This window comes from Colias philodice, chromosome 2, assembly GCF_061535455.1.
Source record: "Colias philodice isolate Cphi_HAF_F1 chromosome 2, ilColPhil1 Martin Lab GWU primary, whole genome shotgun sequence".
NCBI classification, from domain to species: domain Eukaryota; kingdom Metazoa; phylum Arthropoda; class Insecta; order Lepidoptera; family Pieridae; genus Colias; species Colias philodice.
In genome coordinates this window covers 12,261,729-12,286,103 of record NC_143087.1, presented here as the reverse complement: position 1 = coordinate 12,286,103, position 24,375 = coordinate 12,261,729, and the positions used below count along the sequence as shown (strand labels likewise).

General features: G+C 35.3%; 1 protein-coding gene across 2 annotated transcripts in view; it reads right to left on the bottom strand.

Moving 5' to 3' along the window:
* Positions 1-1,403: 1,403 nt before the first annotated feature.
* Positions 1,404-24,375, bottom strand: part of LOC149490844 (SUN domain-containing ossification factor) — a 62,556-nt gene continuing 39,584 nt past the window's right edge. The window contains exons 2-4 of one of the 2 annotated variants that reach the window (XM_089708834.1): positions 9,447-9,918; positions 3,132-5,178; positions 1,404-2,695 (exon numbers count right to left, since the gene is read on the bottom strand). In XM_089708834.1, coding sequence (XP_089564960.1) covers positions 1,685-2,695; positions 3,132-5,178; positions 9,447-9,538 — 3,150 coding nt within the window. In that variant the 5' untranslated portion in view covers positions 9,539-9,918 and the 3' untranslated portion in view covers positions 1,404-1,684. The remainder of the gene's footprint in view (positions 2,696-3,131; positions 5,179-9,446; positions 9,919-24,375) is intronic. The other variant, XM_089708825.1, reaches the window with a different exon arrangement.

Genomic DNA, 24,375 nt, shown 5'->3' with positions numbered 1-24,375 from the left:
ATCTTTGTGTATAAGGATAGTATTGAGGCTAGACATTGATTACATTTTTCCGCTGAAAAATATCTCATTCCTATATAGACCGGGAGATACTGACACAAAATTTCGAGTCATTTGTAACAGGATGGCGGTTCTACAGGGGTCTTAGTACGCAATGACAAAAAGAAAAACGATGGCGTGAACGCTGGTACCGGCGGCTTAGTCGCGTGGGCGTTAGTCGAACTCGTCGGAAAATAGCGAAAGTCAAACGATTTGTAACAGTATGGCACTTATTTTTCCTGTAAGTTTGAGGATCAACAAATATAAATACAAAATTTCAAAGATCTAAGTGTTAGAAATCCTCACTTATATAAATTAATAATAAATTAAGTTTTCAAGTATAACAGCACTTTTTCCCCCTACTAGAAGTATGGCAAATATAATAATGGTCACATTTTATCAAATACTCTCCAAAAATCCAAATGCAATACTGGTACAAAAAGTTTGGCGAAATAAAAATTTTTTGCAGATTTTCGGCGGTATGGCGACCATTTGGAATCGTCCGAAAAGTATGGCATGGCGATTTTCGTAAATGGCTGCACGACGATAGTTACCTGTGCAAAAGTTAGCCTGGTACAAATGGTTGAATGATTGTTTTATTTAAATCAACACATTCGCGTCGGTATGGCGGGCTGTAAGTCACACCGGAAAAGTATGGCATGACACTACCGCCTACTAGTTTTTTATGGGCTATCGGTAAATTCTAAAATTTTTGTGTTACAAATCGTTTGACTTTCGCTATTTTTCCGACGAGTTCGACAAACGCCCACGCGACTAAGACACCGGTACCAGCTTTAACACCATCATTTTTCTTTTTGTCATTACGTACTAAGACCCCTGTAGAACCGCCATCCTTGTTACAAATGACTCGAAATTTTGTGTCAGTATCTCCCGGTCTAATAGGAAGATGCAAAATAAATAATACTCATTTGAATTATGTACTCTGGTCTCTGAAGTTTATAAATTCCGATAGATGGCGCTATATTCTTAAAATCTTAAATGGCGCCTGGCGGCTTGTATCCCGCGTTATGCCCCGCAGATTGAATCTGACTTTTGAAAAATACAGTAGCTTATGTTTGATTATTATCAACTATTTCAAAGACCCCAATCAGTTCAGCAATTTATGCGTGAAAACGTAACAGACAAACACTTTCCCATTTATTATATTAGCACTGATGATAAAGAATCTATACTTATCACTAATTTATTAGATTTAATCTTGCAGTGCTATTTCAAAGCATAACAAAAAACTAATTTATTACAATAATGAAACTAAATATTATGTAGTATGCAAATATACTACTGTCAGTATTCAATGAATGTACTAATTCATATGTATTAAGGTCATGCATAATAAAACAACAGAGTTAAAATAAACGCATTTAATGCCATTTCTTTGTATCGCGACTCGCCCGACTAGCGTCCATCCACAATTTAGCTTATTGTCACCCAACGGCATTACAAAACAAATTATAACAGCTAACATATCATTAGGCATTAATTTATCACAATTGGCACCTATAGAGGTCTAACAATCATACAAATACTATACAATAATTTAAAATACATTCACGATGAAATAAATTACAATAGCCGATGCTTAAAAGCAATAGAATAGAAACGATTACATTAATTAATATATTAAGTCTTAAAACACTTTTTTGAGGATATTTTTTATACTTTTCTTCTTCTTGCTACCGTTTTCACTGAGCTGTCCGTTTTGAGATATTTCCGTGGAGTCGGACCAGAGGCTGCCCGTGGGAGATTCTGAGGCGGCCTTTTTGCCTATTTTTCCGTTGAAAATAGGTTCTATGGTCCTCATTATGGGACTTGGCGTGCTTCTTAAGCTCTGTCTGTTGAGAGTCCTTAAAAATGCCGGAGACGAGAGCCGTCTTGTTTTGAGGGTCTTGTTCTTCAAGTTATTGAAGAAAGACCCGTTCGTTTTTGGTAACTCTTTCTTATTATTTACATCGATAAACTCTACAGGCTCTGGTACGGGCGCGAAGTATTCGCCTTCGTCTAACGGTATGGGATTGTCGTCCAGTTTCCTCACTTCATCTTGATCGATAATGCTGGAATCTGGTTCCATACTCTGGTGTATTATGGATGGTTTTCGTCTTCTGTTTTTCCGAGCAATCTGCCATTCGCCGCTGTCTTGCTCTCTGACCAATTCGTCAGTGGATTGTCGCGCTATCTGAAACGCTTCTTCACTGGGCCTTCGTTTCTTGATCGCTGGTGTTGCGTGCCCACTAACACCTTCAACCGACTTTCGTCTTAACTTCTCTTGTCTTTTCCTGAGCTTTTTGGGTACATGCACTATTATGGGTTCTGCTTTCCGTCTCTTTGTTAAATAATATATAATTGCAGTAACGATAATAGCTTGGAATACGATGAATTTGAAGAAGGTCACGTTTCCGAACCAGCTGTCCCTTTCCTCCATTAGAAGTTCCATTGTTTTTGTCATCTTTGCTAGTTGTTCCTGTACGTTGTTCATTTGTTCTAGATATTTCTGCTCCCTTTCGTTGCTTTTCTTCCGTTCTTCTGTCATGTGAACTATGGTCTTTTCGAAAGACTTTTGCATTTCTTCTACTTGTTTCTTGTACCGTCGACTCAGCTCCTCTAGATACTGTCCCGAGAGAGACATGTTGCGCTCGAGCGTCTGTAATTGAAAAACATCAACGTTAATATAAATAACAAAAAACGTATGCTTTCTTAGAGGGGATCTATATAAATTAAATCTAAAATAATTAAAATCAATTTTGAAAATTAACATTTAAAGGATCAGGAATTTATATTTATGGAATTATTAAATCTTATATATAAAATTCTCGTGTCACAATGTTAGTCTGCATACTCCTCCGAAACGGGTGGACCGATTCTCATGAAATTTTCTGTGCATATCGGGTAAGTCTGAGAATCGGCCAACATCTATTTTTCATATGTACCACGGGCGAAGCCGGGGCGGACCGCTAGTATTGTATAAAAATTCAACATATTATTTGTGAAATTATAAATCTGATGTTCCTAGAAGATCAGATTTATAGTGTCCGAATAGTTTATATTAAAAGTGTCAATGATTATTTCATAATACCCACCTTTACTCTATTTGATAGCCGTAGGAACACGGATTCCTTTTGTATTGTAGTTGAGGCTGGATTCTGGTTTATGGGATTTTGTGTTCCATGCGGCGTCGGGTCCACTGCCATTTGATCGAAATCCGACATAAAATTATCGTTATCGGTAATAATTGTTGCATCATTCATTTCTTCCCCTCCATTATTTACTGTTTCTTTGGTTTTCTCTACCGATATTTCTAGTTTACCATTTTTATCGGGTTTCTGATTGTTTTCCTTATTTTCTGCCTCGGGTATCTCAACATTTTTATGTTCAGGCGATATTTCTTCATGCCACTCAGGTACTGGAGTGTCTTCAATAAACGCCGGTGCTTCATCCTTAATTATCTCTATGTTGTCTTCTTTTAATAGATCTACGGGGGTATTGTCATTCTTCTCTTCAGGTACAACAAGTTTCTCCTCCGACAGAACAGTTTCATTGTCTTTATCATTATCAGTGTCGTTACTTTTAATTGGTATAGAATTAACATCATGTTCGCTGTTTGTTTCACTGTTTATTTTCTGCGGTGACTCGTCAATCGTTATATTCATGGTAACATTTAATTCAGTCTCAAAACTAGTGTTTAATACGACCTTCTTCTCCTTAATAGCAAGGATATTACACAAAGCGGCCAAGTATTTTGGCGGAAACATAGCGTTCATATACGCAACACGTTCATCACTGAACTCTATTGTCTTTGTACTTTTAAAATCTAAACCGAACCGCTGACATATCCCTGTACACTTCAAGGTGTCTCTTAGGAACACTTGCCGCACTAAATTTGTTAATTTGTCCGAGCTACAACTAAGAAGTTCATACACTTCACTGTAAAGAGTTTCACTACAATTATCACACACTATTATATGGCTGGGAGAGCAACACCGTTTGTACACTTTGTCTGATAATGTATCGTTTTGTTCACTAGACACATTTTTAGGAACTTCCGTTTTAAACGCTTGAGCAGCTTTCTTAACAATAGACATGACCGCATCTCTTGCGGAGCCGAAGAGATTCTTCGTGGGCTCCGTTTCTGCTGCCGGAATATCTGGAACGTCTATTATTTCATCATCTTCATCTTCCTCAATATGAGGTGAATGTTGAGAGCTTTCCTTTTCAAGTACTTCGAATTCCGACGTTCCATAAACCTTGAACAGCGAAATGGGACAGTAGTGTTCCGACCCGTGGTGCGAAAGCATCTCAACTTTAATAAATTTCCCAAACAGATGTGGAAATAAATCGAAACTCTGCACATCTCTCATGTCTTGCGCGGTGAACTGACCGACGCTTGCCCATTCCCGTGTCGGGAAACGATCGCTGAAGTACACAGCGATGTCTTTGGGAGTTGAAGAGAACAATTCAAAATTTGCTATTTCTATCTTTTGAGCTTGAACAGCTTCGCACAGCTCGACCACGAACCAGATGCGACTGTTACATGTATTGAGCATGTACTCGTCCCTGTTGGGAGACAATATGGAACTCGCGGAACCCGCTTCTGGGTTGACGGCGATCACTTTGGCCCCGCACGCGGGCGACGCGTAGTTCTTCGATCGCAATTTGGTGCTCTTACTGCTAAAATTCGTATTGCTATGACTAGGTTGACTCGAGTGGTTCAACACTGTATCTTGTTTCTCCGCTTCCGCTAATTGCTTTTGTGCCCACTCTGAGAATGATGGTATGTCTTCTTGTGGTGTTTCTGGAATGTCTTCTCCTAACGATTCATTGTCTGGCTGAGATTCGACTGTGCCCTCGTGTTCTGGCACAGGTGTGACGGTTTGAAATGCTTCTTCAACTTGCCTAGTTTCGTGCATGGACTTTGCTTTGACGATCAATCTGGGTTCAGTGGATTCTTTTTCTGCAACTTCAGGTACTTTCTCGCTGTCGGACGAATTGTCGACGATTGTGAAGCTCTGCGTATCATTGTGCTGTTCAGATTCGTTGGCGAATAGCAGTTCATCTGCCGTCCTTAAGTCCAATTTAGCGTTGTCTGTGAGGGAGATGAGTATTGGAGGCTGTCCCGTGTCAGGTAACCTGTAAATAGAAAGGAACATTTGTTAATGTTTAACAAACAACGCGACGCTATAGAATGCAAATTTTGGTCATTTAAATTATCCCAGACATCATAATTTTTAAAATAAATACTTTAAATTATCATAAATAAAACTAGTTTTTATTTTATTAATATCCAAGAAACCTAGACCTTATATCACAAGTCACAACACGTGAAATTTTCCAAGACTGTACACATTGTAGCGAACAATTGGGGCAATCAGTGCGTCAATTGGTTTTAATAAAACAATTTGTGTGAAACGCGTCCCGAGCATCAATAGCTGAGAGACGTAAATTAGAAACACAATGAGAACTTCACACTTGTGATAGGAAGTTGAGTGAAAACACTTCAAAGTGTCGCAAAAACGTAAATGATCTCTTTATCTAGGTATGCGCGTGCGGTGCGTTGACATTTTTCTCGTCACATTATATTCAAAAATAAAAAATATCTATTATATTGAAATATGTATTCTGTGCAATCTATTATGATTAAACATAATCCAAATGAATTACTTTTTATTACATATTTATGTAAAGCTAAAATTGATGGAGTTTTATTCAAATGAATATGTCCTTAATAACCTGTCTTTATTTACCTGTCCTTAATATATGCATATAAAAAGTACCGCAATTCTGATATTTCAATAAAAGTTCAAATGTTAAAATTAAATTATGCAAATTATAAACGGTTTTCGCGCAAACCATAACAATATGAATAATAGTATTGATAAGAAAAATCAAGGCTACAAAAATTTCAAGCCAGATTAACTGTAAAGGTGAGAAAAAAATGTTTATTTTCAACATGAGATTAAAATATAACAGGTGACTTTCTTAAGCTGTATCAGAGACTTTTACGCCCGTAGCACACCTCCGCTGCGAAACCATGACCGCGGAACCGCTAGATGAATTCCGCTGTGATTAAGTGTAGTTTGAGTAGCGGAACCGGCATCGGCGAAACCTCATGCGAGTCAGCCAAGAAGCAACGATCGAAGCGAAATATCGTCGTTATCGGAGTCAGAGGAAGAAGAAATATTATTGTGGACTTTAACTTTGAAAAGTCATAAAACTCGTAGAATTTGGGTGCGTGAGATTTATAAAAAAAGAAAGAAATTAGGAGAAAACCTACTATGTAAAGAACTCGAGTCCCATGAAGATTGTTTCCTTATCGTTTCTATAAATATTTTAGAATGATCCCTCAGAGTTTTGATGAATTACATACTCGTTTACAAAAACAATGTAGTTCCGCGTTTTATTTTTGTCGAATTTGACAAACACGCGCGAAAACAATGCGGCACCGCAACTAAATAGCGGCGTGAGCGCGGTAGTGTGGCTGGCGTTAGATGAGATCGGCGAAACCGCGCGAAGAAAGAGATAAAAAATAGTTAGATGTATGTGTTAGAACAGGCAGTTTCGCTACTGTTCCGCATCTCGTACACGGGACAAGACAGAGCGAAACTACTGCGGTTCCGTTGTTACAGTTCTGCAGCGGAGGTGTGCTACGGGCGTTAATATCATTCATCATCTAATACTTTGACAACTTTTTAAAGACAATAATAATGTTTAACCTAAAAGTAAAGTAACATTCTTTAACAGTTTCGATGCTTTTTCTTGTCTTGTAATTGTTTTTTTTTTTTACTTAAGATAGGGAAGCGCTTGACCGCAATCTCGCCTGATGGAAAGCTAAGATGCGGTCTAAGATGGTACGCGCTTCCCTAGTAGGTACCGGTTCACTCTTCTCTTGAAGACCCCCATAATATCTGTCTTCATTTGATACAAGATACATTACATTCTGTTTGTTATTATTGTGGAGTCAAATAAATGTTCTTTCTTTCTTTCTATTTAGTATTTTAACCAATTAAATAATATTGCTGATAGCATAATGAGAGGGTTGATAATAACTTGGTTTGTCCTTCTCGCTTTTACCAATACAACCTTGAATTAAATGTTTTCGTTATAAAAACCACTTTTAATGCAAAATAAAATGTCAACATGAGACAAAATAAATGATGTAAATTAAAAAATTATCGCTATCAGAATACAATAAGAATTCTAACAGCGCAAGTAATAAAGATTATTTATCTTATAAATCAGGTTTTTGGATTTAACATTTAGTATTTATTTGAAACAAGAACAAAAACAGTTTGTCTTACTAATTATGCTACCTTTGTACAGTCAATATACTGCAGCCCTTTAAATAATTTCAGTGGGCAGATTAGACTTTATATTATTATCAAAAAGACATGTTTTTGATAAACAAGTGAATATAAATTTTTGCCGAATTCCTTTTTATTAATTTTAATTAATTTTTTTTCTTTTATTATCTCCGACTATTGCTCACTTGAGAGACAAGGAAATATGAATAGGAATATTTAATTAACAATTAACAAAATTCAAAACTTTAAACTACTCAGATTAATAAAATTATGAAATAAACGCAATTCTCGCGTTATCTATAGGTACTAATATTATAAAGAGGAAAGGTTTGTATGTATGTTTGTATGGTTTTCACTTTTCACGCATATACTACTGGACCAATTTTGGCACAGATATTCTTTAGACCCTGAGAAAGAAGATAGGTCGACGGCTGCCGTCGTCATATTAACTGCTGCCGCTGCTGCTCGTCTGCTGTTCGTCTGTTAGAACACATATATCAAAATATCTCGAAAAATCATAATTTAAAATTATCATTCATTTCTAGATATTTATATTAAGTATTTTTCTGCGTGTAATACCATTGCTTGTTTTTTAATTAAAAAAATTAAAAAATAAAGTATCTTTATGACTGTATAACACCTATATTAAATGATAACATTGTGGTGTATGAAATTGCACAATATTATAGGGTTGATGTACCAATAGTTGACCATTTAAGCGGTTTTATCTTTAGCTACATATAAAAAATGGGTTATTTGTTTTACGTTCAATGTTATTTTTGGGACACAGATAATTGAATACTCACTGCAACTATTGTTCTTAATATCAATTTGATAACCTTTAAAGGTTTTATGAAAACTACTCTGAAAGTTACTTCTGCTAAAAACACCATTACTTGACCACTGATCACCAATATCTGACCATCATTGCTCTAAAAGTTGACCATTTTCAAAATGAACAAAATGTCCTTCTTCGAACATTAGTTTTGTTTAATAAATAAATATATTATTTAATAAATAAAAATAGGTTGATGAAATCAAACCACTTGGTCACGGAAATCAAGTGGACAACTCAAGGTTAATAATATTCTCGGCCCCGAAACCTGACCAACTAAGTTCGGTATAAAAATCTTACGGTGGTCAGCTTTTGGAAATATGTAACATAAAGCTATGACTTAACTACGGCTTAAATGGTTTGTTAAATTAGGTAGGTATAAGCACAAAACAAAGCAAGTCTTTCTTAGCAAAATATAAAGAACCAAGAGCTGACCATACTGGTCAACAATAGGCGAAAAATTGTTTTTGTTGCTCCAAAAGATAACCAGGCCGCTAAAAATCATGAAAAACTGTTCATGCCAAAAATGAAGCCGAAAGTCTATAACAGAATGGTTCAACATTATGCCTATAACAAGACATATAAAGAGTAATCGATTGCATTCAAGTTAAATTAAGATTTCCCAATCAACTCCCGATAAAAAACTCTTAGTAAAAAATGTGATTACTTACGGGGCACCTACTTAATGACATCTTCGTGTTGAAAAAATGTCAATATTTCTGACCATTGGCAGCAAGGTTTGTTTTTATTTTATAGATGATGTTGCTTTATAGAAAAAACAATAACCTATCATCTGGGGCTGCCGTATTTTCTTAATTGGCGCGTATATTTGAATTTCGGTCATGCATTGGCGCTTGGTCAGCTAGTGGTACATTGACCCTATCTTTTTGTCACATTTTTTAAGATTTCCTATGAACATAATTTATTGTAGATTAAAGTATTAAGGCAATTGTTTCTAGAATTTGCAAGGTACTTAGTTATAAGAGCGTCAACAATTTATTTAACTTTGATAACAATTTTTTTTTGAAGTGAAACTACTTTAGATGCGTTGACAGTACAATTTCAAGTCACGTCAGTGGACTAAGGCGACAATTTTAGTATCTTTGAATCTTGCTAAAGAAGTTTCACTTCTGACACGTATGCTCGGCACACACGCCCCTTTTTTCGTATATAGCTCTAGCTGTAACTTTAACTGACAACCTGAAATTGTTGAAGCTACCACGTACGTATTAAACGTATTATACCTATGCTAACACCCTTACGTATAGAATATCTTGGTGAGCCCCTGGTGGCCACCGTACGAGAGCAGTTGGCACAGCAGCAGAGCCGCCAGCAGCGCCCGCGGCGGCGACATGGCGCGCGCGCCGCCGCATTGGCGAGCGCCGGTCACCGCCGCCCGCAGTAACCGCACCGCGCCCGCCAACACTGCGCCGTGACGTCACACGCGCTAATGTCACATTCGGCGCACAGATTATACAGCGGATCACAGATATGTCGGAAATGTCACATTCGTGGCACAGATTATAGAACAAATCACAGACGACACAATCCTCCGATCGTTAATGTCATATTCGGTGCGCAGCTGGCAAAACTCGTCACAGTCGGTACACAGATAATCACAGATGACACAATCCACAGATAACACTATAATCTTTATGTCACATATTATGTTCGCAATTTCTTCGCGCGCTTTTGATTGTCACGCGTGTATTTCTGATTGCGATGGCGGGAAAACTGAGCAATTATCACATTTGTTATAAGTTGTTTATTATAGTATGGTAACTTTATTTAATTAAATTAAAACAATAGTATAGTGAAAACAGGGATGACTTTTCATTTATTAATGAGACTTTACGACTGTTATATTTACGACATGTCGTTAGCTAATTTGTTTATTATTCAACTTGTTATTTGTATTTATGTAATTAGTTTACTTAAAAAAGGTAATATTTCTGTAATGATAAAGCGCTATTTAAAAATGTCTTTAAATTCACAATTGATATTTGTATTACGTCAGATGCATCATAAACGCAGATTACATTATATTTTTTACAAATCTCTCCTTAATATAATTAATGTTTATTACCCTGGCCTTGTGCTTGTAATTAAAACATTAACCTATCGCATTGCCAAATATTTGAAGATAAATAGACCACGATTTCATCTACTTTTCTTTTTAGAAATAGATGTCACATTTCTCGAAAAAGGTCCTAATAAACGCAGACAAAGTCACGGTCCCCAACTAGTTTACAATCATGGACATCATACTGCACTTAACAACGTTATAAATTATCACATATCAAGCAACGACAAACAATATCAGCATATCTGCAGCAGAAAGAGCGACCAAATATAAAAAATAGCTCGTGAAATAAACCGGCCCTTGAACATCATAAAATCATGATGCACTTAAAACATTATAAATAATCGCTTAACAACGTTATACGTGTATCGACAAGTACATATTACTATGCAGCAGAAATAGCGGCCAAATATGAAAAATCGTTGATTGACATACATACACACAACGCTTGCCAAACGTGTATCGATCCTCGTGTTCATATCGGTCAAGTTCGATCGCAACTGACTCATAATCGTGTGTTTATGTTTCATTCATAACGATTGAGCGTTTTCAATTCTATTGCTTGTTGAGCAGTTTCTTATGAATGATGGTTATTCTCAAGGAATTAAACAAATGCCAATGTGGATTGGGACTGGCCAACTCCGCTGTACAATGCATGTAATCACAAGTGTTATCACTCTCTCTTACTATTAACTACATTATTATTGACAAATTGAACGTTTTTACGAGTAAGTACCATGCTATGCGAAGCTGCTGTTCAAAACAATCAGATACATTTTCAGAAGAAAACTTTCAATGATGACCTGATAAATATCTGACAAATAACAACTATGCGACATGATTTTTATAAACTTTAAAAACATTATTCAACTACCCAATTAGAGTGCATTTGATCGAGTACAAACATTTCCATAGAAAACAACAACAACGTTAATTGAAAAGACGAATCAATAACCACTACAATCAAACCAATAAATCAAAAAACAATACTGCAGCGTACCCGAGTTCAGGTTGTTAATTAAAAACAATTACTCGAACTGCAACATCGAAACAAAGAGAACATAATATTGATAGCAAGAATGCTACGTATAATAGTAATCTGGGTCAATGGATGACTTCATCATTCATAAGCAATTCAATCAAGATAAGTACTGTATTAAACTAGATGGAATAGCGAGTAATCATTGATAAAAAGTGGTGAAAGACTTTCAGAGATTCGTTTAGCATGAACGTTAAGGAACAATGTAAGATGAAGGGTAGAATTAGATGTTAATTTTATAGACTTGAAAACCATAATATTAGATTGCAATCAATATAAACTACAATTTTAGATTGTAGACTCAGTTCTTCATTATTAAGACATAATAAAGTACCAAGCCAAGAGAACAAGAAAGTTCGCGAATACTTAAAATGCAGTATAGGATAATCTGCGAAAACAACAAAACTATGGTAAGGCAGATTGAACGCACCATTTCTCGTACAAACGCTAAACTTAATCCAATTTGAAATGAAAGCAGTTCCCATGCATCATTACGTCGGTTTACATTCAAACTAATTATGTAACAATCTTATTGTCGGAGCAAATCTAATTTAACCGTAAAGAAAGCAATGGTTATGTCATTTGGCATCTAAGTATAGGTATAGTGGGATCGCGCCTGTGCGTGAAAAGGATTTTTGAGTTTTAATCATATTAATATCATGAAAGAAGTTTTGGATATAAATAAAATATAGTTTTTCATTATAAATAGTTGATATGTGGCAGGAGAGAGGAGCATGAGCTTATCTAATTGTGCATAGTGGCAAGTCACAAGTTTAATTCATCAAGTTTACCAAGAAAAATGTGATATGACTTAAATTGTAACATCAATAGCAAAGATACAGAAGAAAAAGACACTGCTGATAAATTAGACAATAACTCACTTGTTTATCAACTTGAATAAAACTCTTGTCCCGCGCAAACTCATTAGTCATTACTTTATAAATTACGATACAATCCATACTAATATTATAAATGCGAAAGTAACTCTGTCTGTCTGTCTGTTACTCAATCACGCCTAAACTACTGAACCAATTTGCTTGAATTTTGGTATGGAGATATTTTGATACCTGAGAAAGGACATAGGCCTTTTATTGCGAAATATGTACCACGGGCGAAGCCGGGGCGGACCGCTAGTTTGTATTAATTTGTCCGCAAAATCAAATAAAGCCATATATATTATTGATTCATTATAATGACTGGGATCCGTTGCATGAGGTTAATTATCGTTATCGTTTAAAGTTATATAATTAAGGCCTAATATGGCATAAGATACGAATGCCCTTATTTGTAACTAATGGATTGTAAGTAATTGAATAAATTATTTACCGAATAGAATAGAATTTTGGATAAGTATTTATTTTTATTTGTCTAACAATGGTATTAAAAATCGGTGGTAAATATGTAATGACGATTCAAAAGAAGAGCTTCTAGAAGAGGTCTATTTATAAATGTTTGAGTTTGAGTTTGAAATGGATTACAATGTATCTGTTTAAAATTTAAATAAAAAATTTACGATCATAGACATTTCATTGTTTTTGATCATTAACAAATAAATGCTCAATGACAGGTTTTAAAATGCCCTTAAAAGAAGAAAAACAAAACCTACTAAGGAAAGTGAAGGGAAGTCATAATAAGTTAGTCACTACAACCCTGTTCCAAACGACTGAATTGATTCCGCGAGCGCAACATAAACAAACACCGGCGGAGGCGATTAGCGAAAGTTTTAATCATTTCACCGGCGCATCTTAGCAATCGATAAATCAATATCATCAATGAATCATAAATCAACGTCGCCATTGAACGATGAATTATTGGCCGAGCGGGCACACATGGGTTTCCTCACTCACGAGGAAGTGAAGGCACATGAAAACGTGACCCGCCGTACGCCGCGTTAACTATAATGACACTAAGAAGTAAATCGTAATATGCCGTTTCGTTTAAGGAATCATTAAGGTAATAGCGTGCTTGAAAATTATTAACTCGTAGATACTATTGGATACAAGGAACCGCCCGCGGCTCCGCTCAGACCGACCGCTCACGACCGAACGTGAGGTTGTTATGTAAAAGAATTAACCCCACATCTAACCCCAGCAATTAAACAGTATAATGCATGTTGGTTCGCTTCGACATTTAAACGAAAGGTTGGAAAATTATCAGCCATCGTGGAGACAGTTTAATGACATTGCATTGTGAACTTACGCTTTCGACTTTAATTGTTAGCGATATGGGGGTTAAACATAAACAATTCTAATTTACGACAATCAAGCGTTACAGGCATGGCTTTAAGTCTGGCTTAAATCCTTACATATTTAGCACGAAAACTTCCACTTAACTGACAGCAATTTTAATTTGCCTAACCGAATATAGCTGCACAGGTTATCTATGTTTAGGTATAAACTAAACACCTTTAATTATATAGACAACATAACAAACCAATTGAAGCGAACTGACTACACGCCTCAAGAAAATCATCAGAAACGTTGTTAACTAAAAAGTTTGCATGAGTTTGCATGCCTCACTTCAACGCTTGTGGCGACTTTCAAACGGTAATGTATCTGCGGGAACTGCATACAAATGTTTTTGCAAACTATATAATTTGCCCACTAGTAACACGATTGTTAGACTGAACTAAACAATTGTCTTACAGCTATTGGGAAACATTTAAAGTCTTGAGGAAAATAGTTTCTAACATTTTCACTCATGTTTACCGCATCTGCTATTTATCAGTGAAAACTTAGTCGATTGGTTTGGCATACATTATTTGGAAACATAACCTTCTTCTTGGTACAGGCGACGCGTGTACGTAGAACCGTGGGCTGCTGGGTTTATTTCCCAGTGGAGAAAAAGAAAACTTAATATTTCTCAATTAAATTAATGTCTGGCAGGACGCAAAAGGTTGATCACCTACCTTGTCCCTAAAGAAAATCGATCAATGAAACAGATGTATTCATAATGCATCTGCCTTCCCCTTGACCCACTGGGAGACACGGGACTTCAGTATACGACAACAAATAGACGGATCATTGACTGGCGATACACAAATAGTGGAAAAGAAAACACGGCACACGGCTTGTCACGCTAAAATTCTTCACGCTCTATCTATAGCGTATCAAATGAAAATATCGAGTTATTCATAAAATGTCCACAATTAGCCAGTAAACAGTAAACACGCGACTCGAACGACCTTGCGAAGGAAAAGTGGTAAGAAAGAAACGTTTACGAAAAAATCCATTACGTCGTTGTTCTCTGTAATGTTTAACTGTTCATGGAACATTAATTGCGTCGTATTCACTTAAAAGCGAGAAACCTTTCAGCTTTAATTACATTCTTATAGCCTGTAGTACAAAGTAAACGTATTAAATGGTCTTACACATTTAATACGTTTACTTTTGTATTTTTACGAAATACATTTTAAATATAAACAAGTGAAATATACAATTAACACGTCTGTATTTCTAATTCGAACACGATGACTAATGCCGAGCAATAAATTCAGACAAATACAAATAAGCAACAACAAAGGGCCAAGAATGGAACCTTGCGAGACACCAAACGCACAGTAGGTGTTTGCTTTCCCTGGTGGTGCAATGCACTAGGTAGGCGGTCTGGTTCGCGATTCCGGTGTCACCGGCGCATTTTGCACTGCAAATTATGACATGAAACGCAAAAACACGTTCCGTCTAACGGAGAACAAAGTATTGACTCGGAATTCTTTCATGGGATCAATATTGTTTAAAATAGTTATCGAAGCCTTTTACCAATTTAAAAGCATTTAATAAAATAATATTCATTCCTTACAGTAGCTTTGCTTTATTTGCCAATAATTTTATTTCTAACAACATTTACGTCACGCGAGGCACTTACCTAACTTAACATCGTAATAATGAGACAACCGCCTCTAAAAGTTAACAAATAATTCCTTCCTTAATGGTCATCCTTTAACACTGATTTTAGCACAGTCCCTTATAAATCTCAAGACAGCAATAAACACATAGGCTCTATAATAACCTTGGTGTGCAAAGCACGAGCGGCGCCTCGGGCCAAACGCTTGCAATAAATAAATAGAAATAATTTGGAAAATCCAAAAGTGCACGCCTCATAATTTTTTTTAATAAATATTTATTAATTATTATTTTTGTTTATTTAATAACAATTAAACCACATCGAATCAGACCCTGAAAAATGAAAGGGTTCTATTCGTGAGCATACTCAAGCGTAAGAGAAAAAAAAAGACTCGATTAGTAAAGTATTTCGGTCGCTATCGTGTTAACAAGAAAAAGGATCCGCACATACAGACACACGGACGTCCAAGACAGAACTTTTTTAAACTATTTTTTAACTAGTTTAAATAACAAAAATGACATCAAAAATATCATGAACGTTAAAAATAGTGTTTTTTCTTAATATGTGTGTATAATGTATATGTATTATCTTACAAGTGCAATGTATGATACATAAAGACATTTTAAGTTTGAAAAATCAGATGTTTTGCGCGAAGTGACAGTAGTACCCACCTCAACGCTTCGCTTATGAGGCGTGCAATATTGTTAATGGTTATGAATTTATAGAGTAAAAGCCGACTCTTCAATCAACATACAATTACTGGTAATTATTTTATTTTATCGTCCTCATAAACGCTTTCGCTTAACGAGAATACTGCCGGCGGCACCTGTTCGCTTTATCACAGTTATGCCCTGCCCCTACAGGTTGTGATCATTTCTTACTGTACCATTACCTAATTAGGCAACTCAGTTACTAAATAGGAATTGGAACGATACACCTAATATAGAAACGTATTGAACAATATTCTCCAATAATTTCATACTTTCTTTGCAGTTGAAACAGAGAAAAGACTATGTAAGAATTGTATATTTAATTGAGGTATTGGAAAGCGATAAAATTAACGGTTTCATCACGAGTAATTTACTTAACGTTTTTTTTCCAAGCTTTACAAATATCATCGCATACATAGCGCATCGTCACATCTTAAATTAATTATTATACAAATCAAAAAGGGCAACCACCTTCCTGATATTGTCAATCAATATGAAAATCTGTATAAAATCAGATCCAACATTCAGAACATCGTGCAATCCCAATCACGTTACATCATGTAAAACCATTTGAACTACAACCCGTAGTTATGGCATGAAACATGCAAACGACCAGCTATTCCGATTACTGATTAATTTATATCTGGAGTAACGTAAGTAATTAATAATATTTCATCTCGTGATCTGATAGTTATAAAATTCTAGTAAATTAAGTTGAAAACGCTTACCGCGAACTATGTACTATGATATGTTACAGTGATGAAATTACACGCCTTTTACCGTTGTGGTTAAAAAATTAATTGAATCATTCTGACTAAAGATTTCTAAGGAAGGCTTTGGGCACGTTTCGTATCAGCTTTAGCAGTGATAACTCATTGATACATAGAAATACGAATGAGAGCAATCATTTCTTTCTATCGAAAATTCAGTTGCGTTTCAGAGTCAGGGCTAAAACGAATAAGAGATGATAATTGTGTGCGTTACCCAGGCAAAATGTTTTGCTTTAGAGAGATGAGACTTAAACAAATAATTAGTGTATCATGAGGAGCAATTTGTTTACTAATAGCAAAATTTGTTTGAATTGTAGTTTTTAAGTTATTTAAGAAAAACAAATTTTGCTGGAGTAACGTTTGAAACGTTACCCAGGCAAAATCGTCTTTCAAAAATTAGTTTCAGCACGGAACCAAATACATGAATAGATAGCTTTTGTTGCGTAGTAAATGTTTATAAATAGCAAAATTTGTGTGTGGTATAGTTCTTTAGTTATTTAAGATTTTGCTGCGGTAACGTTTTGGGATTTCCCAGATCTCGAAAACGGCTCAACGCAGAAGTTTGAAAAAATACCAATAAAAGACCTCAATTTGTTTAAATTTGTTTAATCATTAGTTTTTGATTTGGTTGACGTAAACCAATGTAATTAAATGGTTTCAAAAATCAGAAGAAACGGGTTTGCAAGTAAACCAATACACTTATAACCAAATAAACAGCTGTAAAAAATACCCGTGGTTGGACGCTTGTTTACATCAGAAATATTAGATTTCATACTTTACACATTAAGAAGATAAAAACAAATTTGATTTATTTTAGACTGGTCGTACTTTAGCGATCAAATACGCAGTTCCCATAACATTAAGAAACATGGCATACTTTAAACAAATTAAAATGATTCCTGAAAATTCCTTCCTGTTAATTGCAGCTTTGAATTACGGCTCTAATGAAAGTTATCTCAAAAACAAGATTATGTCAGCAATTCTCTAATGAGCCGACCAAATTGAAAAGGTCACATAAAAGCGACCGCACCATACATAAGCGCAACCATCTGAAATGAACAGGATAATATAGATGTTTTGTTAGTACAGTTGAATACAAAAGTTTTCTGGTCAGGTTAGTTAAAATAATAAAATGGTTAAGATTCATTATTTTTATTTAAAAAATCAGTCTCATACAAATTATATGTATTGCTTTGCCTTAGCATCAACATTTTTGAGTTTTGTTACGTGTTACTTAGAGTGAATATTTTAACATTACATGTGACTGCCACAGGTGGATAACCCGTGAACCAATCATTGTCAAAGCGTCGTAACCTTCTTTTAACTTAATGTTGAAATATCCACTCTAAGTAACACGACATAAAGCTCATATTTCAATACCATTGTTTCATTGGTTCGGTCGGAGCTAGCGTACCCATAGATAGAGCGTACTCAACTACTCACAGCTAAAGAGTAAGTAAGACAAGGCATATAGCTGTTGCGTTGCATTGCACACAGCGATGCGCGCTGCTCTGACTAGCATCAAGAACGTTAAAACGTTTTTAGCGTGGCTTTGCGTTGTGGTATCAAAATAAAACATTTGGTTTAACAGAAACAACAAATTAAGTACTAAAAATATAGCTACATGTATATATGTTTGTATTGTTTTAAATCACACTATAAATTATACACTATGATATTACACTTTTATTAACTAGTAAAAATTGTGTAATATGGTACTGCACTTAAAAAATATTAAAAAATCGGCTTCACGAATAACGTTTTTCTGCTTAACTGTACAAAACATCGGTTACCAAGCTGCTAATTTGCGAAGATTACCCGTACGTACGGTGCAGTCGCTTTTACGTGACCTTTTCAATTTGGTCGGCTTATTAGAGAATTGCTGACATATTCTTGTTTTTGAGATAACTTTCATTAGAGCCGTAATTCAAGGCTGAAATTAACAGGAAAGAATTTTCATGAATCATTTTAATTTGTTTAAAGTATGCCATGTTTCTTAATGTTATGGGAACTGCGTATTCGATCGCTAAAGTACGACCAGTCTAAAATAAATCAAATTTGTTTTTATCTTCTTAACGTGTAAAGTATGAAATCTAAAATGTCTGCTGTAAACAAGCGTCGAACCACGGGTATTTTTTACAGCTGTTTATTTGGTTATAAGTGTATTGGTTTACATGTAAACCCGCTTCTTCTGATTTTTGAAACCATTTAATTACATTGGTTTACGTCAACCAAATCAAAAACTAATGATTAAACAAATTTAAACAAATTAAGGTCTTTTATTGGTATTTTTTTCAAACTTCTGCGTTGAGCCGTTTTCGAGATCTGGGAAATCCCAAAACGTTACCGCAGCAAAATCTTAAATAACTAAAGAACTATACCACACACAAATTTTGCTATTTATAAACATTTACTACGCAACAAAAGCTATCTATTCATGTATTTGGTTCCGTGCTGAAACTAATTTTTGATAGACGATTTTGCCTGGGTAACGTTTCAAACGTTACTCCAGCAAAATTTGTTTTTCTTAAATAACTTAAAAACTACAATTCAAACAAATTTTGCTATTAGTAAACAAATTGCTCCTCATGATACACTAATTATTTGTTTAAGTCTCATCTCTCTAAAGCAAAACATTTTGCCTGGGTAACGCACACATGATAATTTAGTATTCAATAGCGTATGCCAGAAAAATATATCCCAAACACATTTAGCTCTAGATTTGTGATTTTCATTTCTGACTTAGCGTTCACCTTTACATCGGTGATATCCTGCCCTTTCATTGGAGTAGTGCAGAGCAAATTAGAAATCGTCTCTGTAGGTGGGTACCGTGGGCGACGTATAATGAAGTCGCGGTCTGTGACAGCCGCAATAACAAGTATTTACTGTCCATTGTCTCGACGGTGTCGCAAGTGTCGGTTACTTTGAAACCGGACCGCTTATTGATATGCCCGTCTAAGATTCATGCGAACGACATGTGAAAATCTGTTAGGGAGGCTATTTATAGAGAGCAGACGTATTTGAACAAATAGGATAGATGAATAATGCATCTGATATTGAGTGCTTTATGGAATTCGTTAGTTATATTGAATAGTTAAAGTGAATATTGAACGGCGTCGCTATTCGATCGGTATGATTGAAATTCTTAGAGATATAACTTCAGCCATAGTACCTAAAATCAATTTGAAGGTAATGTTTCTACAATTGCACTTTAAATTTATATGTTTGTATTTATTCATTTGTATTACACACCGGATATGTACAAAACATTGACCTACTAGAATAACAAAAAATGCACTAAGAATACATCAAAATTTCGACACGCTTTTGAAAATTTAGAACATGCGGGCAAAAACGTGTGTTTAAGTACTAATGCACACACTTTTTCACGTAAACCTAAGACCATATTACACATAGACTGTGTATGATTTTTACATAATTTTAAATAAATAGGTCCGATTCGTTACCATAGGAGCAGCCATTAAAAATCAATGCTCCCGCACGAGACACGATTGATTTATCCTTACCCTCATCACTATTTCAACAGGAGTGACTCCGGAAGAGTATAAATAATACGCTTATCCGTGGTCTTGTTAAATATACGTTAACTTAACAGGCCGTTGAACCGGGATAATGTACGATCAACTGCATTATACAGGAATCTACGCGATTATTCATATCAGAAGTTGTGTTTGTAAATATTGGCTATTTACGCATTCTTTATTGAGATTTAGTAACATCAGTGTAATTTATTGTTGTTTGTTTAGTATGCAACATAACAACTGATCGTAATAGTATTATTTATTGAACCAGAAATAACGGAGTATAGATCTAAAATAAGAACTCCCTCCTATGCATGTTCAACAATTACACATAATCTTATATATAAAAATGAATCGCAAAATGTGTTGGTAAGCGCATAACTCGAGAACGGCTGAACCGATTTCGATAATTCTTTTTTTATTATATTCCTTGAAGTACGAGGATGGTTCTTATGTGGAGAAAACGTAAATATTATGTACCACGGGCGAAGCCGGGGCGGACCGCTAGTTTTATATAAAATATACCTAATCAGTTTAGATAATAATTAGGCTCTCTATATCTTATGTTTCTTTTTCCGATTCAGAGTCAAGTTGAATTAAGAGATCACTTTGCTTTTGAATTCAATCATCTCATTCTGACATACCTCCCTAGAAATGATGCCATACAGTGATATCTAGTGCTCATTTTCTTCAACGGAAATTGTACGTTCGACCATGGCATGCGCGTGCGCCTAGAGCTCCCCTAACGGCGTCAAACCGCGTCTCATTAATTCTCATTACTACCAGGTATGCAACATTTGTTGCTCCAACCAAATAAGCTGCTAAGCATACCAGAACCAGTCCGCGTCTATAAATAACACCGAAACTGGAAACAGTGGGCTAGGTTGTACAACCTACATTTGACTGAACCACTCTAATTTATATTTACTCCTAGATCTTGGTATAATTGTAAATACTGTTTAATGTATCCAGTTTACTGCGATAATTCTCTTTTGTCACAGCAGTTTCTAAGTCATTAAATGCGGACGGCTTGCTATTTGTCAGATTCGCTCGGGAAAGTGGTTATGATGGTTTAATTGGGTGTCGGCACGGTGAGCCATTAGTAATGGTGTAACAGATAATCTCTTCTGTATTTTGCAATTAGCGATCAAGTTATTTGTCATCTTTGTTTGAAGATCTAGGACGAAATGAAGTTTGAAGAAAATTTCGATATATGATGAATGGGATGTAATAAACATTTTCTTATTGGGAAGCGTAAACGAATGCATCTGCAAAAATGTTTTAAGTTTTTAATATGTCGTCTGAAGAAGAAGAGATTAAGGCGCGGGTCAAACACAAGCGGCGCGGGCGCGGGCGTGCCATAAGCGCACCTCTTGAATCTGTTTTGCACCACGTCCTTCTTATACATTTTGTATGAAAGAATTTTGGACAGGCGTCGAGACGGCACGCCACGGTTGTGCCAAGGTTGCGCCTTTCCAAAATTATTTCATACAAAATGCCAATAGCACACCCGATGCACGCCGGCAGCGCGCCCGCGGCGCGCCGCGCCGCTTGTATATGTCCCGCGCCTAAGATCTTTTCCTTTACGTCCTATTTTGGTTCATAACATTGGTCATCGCTATATTCCTAAAAACTAATTTCCGATTATAGTATACAATTTTTTGACCGCCTCCTGTGTCAAGTGCTAAGTGCGTGTCTGAATTTTACGCCTCGTGGAGACTAAAATATCATGACCTAAATTAAAACACAGAAGTCTAATCACCCACTTGTACCTTAGGATAAAAACGTAAGTACTTGCGAATTTTTTTAACTACCTACATACCTACCTAAACACAGAGATAAGGAACGTTTTTAAGATAACAGTTTCAAATATACCTGCACGAATGTGAAGACGCATTGACATTATTATTCCAAGGGAAAATATATTTCGGATTCAAGGCCACTGGTACAAAATTTGAAGCAATGACAAGCACGTAAGGTCACCAGCAAAAGAGCGAAACATATTAAATCTGCAGGTACGAAAAAATAAATGTAAATCCTACCAGTAATTACGCTAACTGCAGAACAGAATTTAGAATACATTTTTAACTAGAGACCGGCCCGGGTTCGAACGGGTGCAATTATGCATGTTACATAACTATAAACCTCGTCTTGAATCACACTATCTATTAAGAAAAAAACCTGCATCAAATTCGTTGCGTAGACTTAAATATTAAGCACATAAAGGGACAGACAGTCAAGACAGCGGGAAGCGTCTTTGCTTTATATCTTCTAGGTATGTAAAGATGATTCCTGTAATCGTTTAAAAATAAACAAAACGTAAACTCTTGAAGTAATTCGACACGCTGATGTAACTTTATTTGCTTTTATTACAGAGAATCCACATTGCAGTTTATAAAAAGGTGTTGAACGTAATCATTATGAGTTAGGCATGCATTCTTCTCGTTGCCATGTGAGCGCTATAAATTCCTTCGTATAGGAAAGCCTATAATCTAGTAATCATTATTTATCGATATATTCGTATATTGGAAAAAGGATGCGAATACTTTATGGTCTATGATTCCAAGCTATTTGGGATCCTGCAATAGTAGGTATTACCGATTTTCTGGATGAAAAGATCATCTAGTTTGACATATATTTTATTTTTTTTTGGTCTTGAATATTACACGTATATATCTAATAGTAGATTGGCAATTTTGCTTCATATCCCACTCTTAAAGTTGTGTAAAAATAACTTATACTTAATGGATGAGCCTGCAGATGCCTATCTATATGTAGATATTAAAGATTCACCATTTCATAAAATCCCACCATTACTAATGAATGCATGATAGGTAACTGAATATTAATTGTAATTGAATACAAAAATAGCATAAACGTAAAGGTTAGAGCTTTGCGCATAAATTAAGTACCGTTTATATGGATACTAAACCTAAATAAAATGTTAATATTTTTACTTCCATAACGTTGGAAGTTGGAACATACATGAGTGAGATATCTACATAGTATAAAAAATGCAAAGTAAAACTTCGATTCATCATAATTAATTATTGATTGAAATACGTAACTTTTTGAAAATAATGTATCACTTCACAAGAAAATTAAGTTTTATGACACGTAGATAACATTTTCTAACAAAATCTTTCCGTCTTTCTAAAAAATTTGAGAAAGATTTCAAATCAAAGCAATAGGTAAATAAACCAATATGATTTCATAAAATATCGGGATTCTAACAAACAGCAGCAAAATAAAATAATAACATGAATTATGTACCTTTTATAAAATTTCATTCTAGATTCGTGCATTCATAAAATCAAGTTCTCCAATTACTTATTGACAAAAAATAAGCGATAGCAAGAGATTATAAGCACGATATGGGAATAAATTTAAATTTTTACAAGTCTGCATATTTCCAAATTATTAGACATCGATATTATATTAGTGAGTAAATATCTTGAAACGGGTATATTGATAAATTGACCTTTAAACGGTTGCCAAGTTTATTTTTTATTTTCTCGATTCAACTTCATTGCAAACACTTCAATTTTATATTTTTGTGACTGCAAAATAAGAATAAATTTTCGAAGTGTCTAGTCGTCCGCTAAACGGATGAATAAAATAAATTAGTCGTCCGATTACCGGATGAATAAAATAATTTAATCGTCCGATTACCGGATGAATAAAATAATTTAATCGTCCGATTATTCGGATTAATAGATAACCTTTTAACACTAAAACTAGTTGGGTTGGACTAAAGCAAAGGGGGCGCAGGACTTAAAAAATTTTTGATGGAGTTGGTGTCATTATAACACCTATTTATTATTATTTTATCGTAAAGATTACGCTAATATAAGCATGTTTTATAGGAACAACTTTTCTCTAAAATCAAAAATGGCCGAGATATTCGCCCTTAATTCGTTAGGTTAGGTTTAGGTTAGGTTAGCCTTTAGGTTAGGTTAGGTTAGGTTTCTTAAAAAAAACTACACAGAAATAGGAGCCCCGCGAAGCGGGGCTCCGTCGCGCGTCGACGCGCAAAAAAAAATCAAGTTTAGGTTAGGTTAGGTTTCTTAAAAAAAAAACTACACAGAAATAGGAGCTCCGCGAAGCGGGGCTCCGTCGACGCGCAAAAAAAAATCAAGTTTAGGTTAGGTTAGGTTTCTTAAAAAAAACTACACAGAAATAGGAGCCCCGCGAAGCGGGGCTC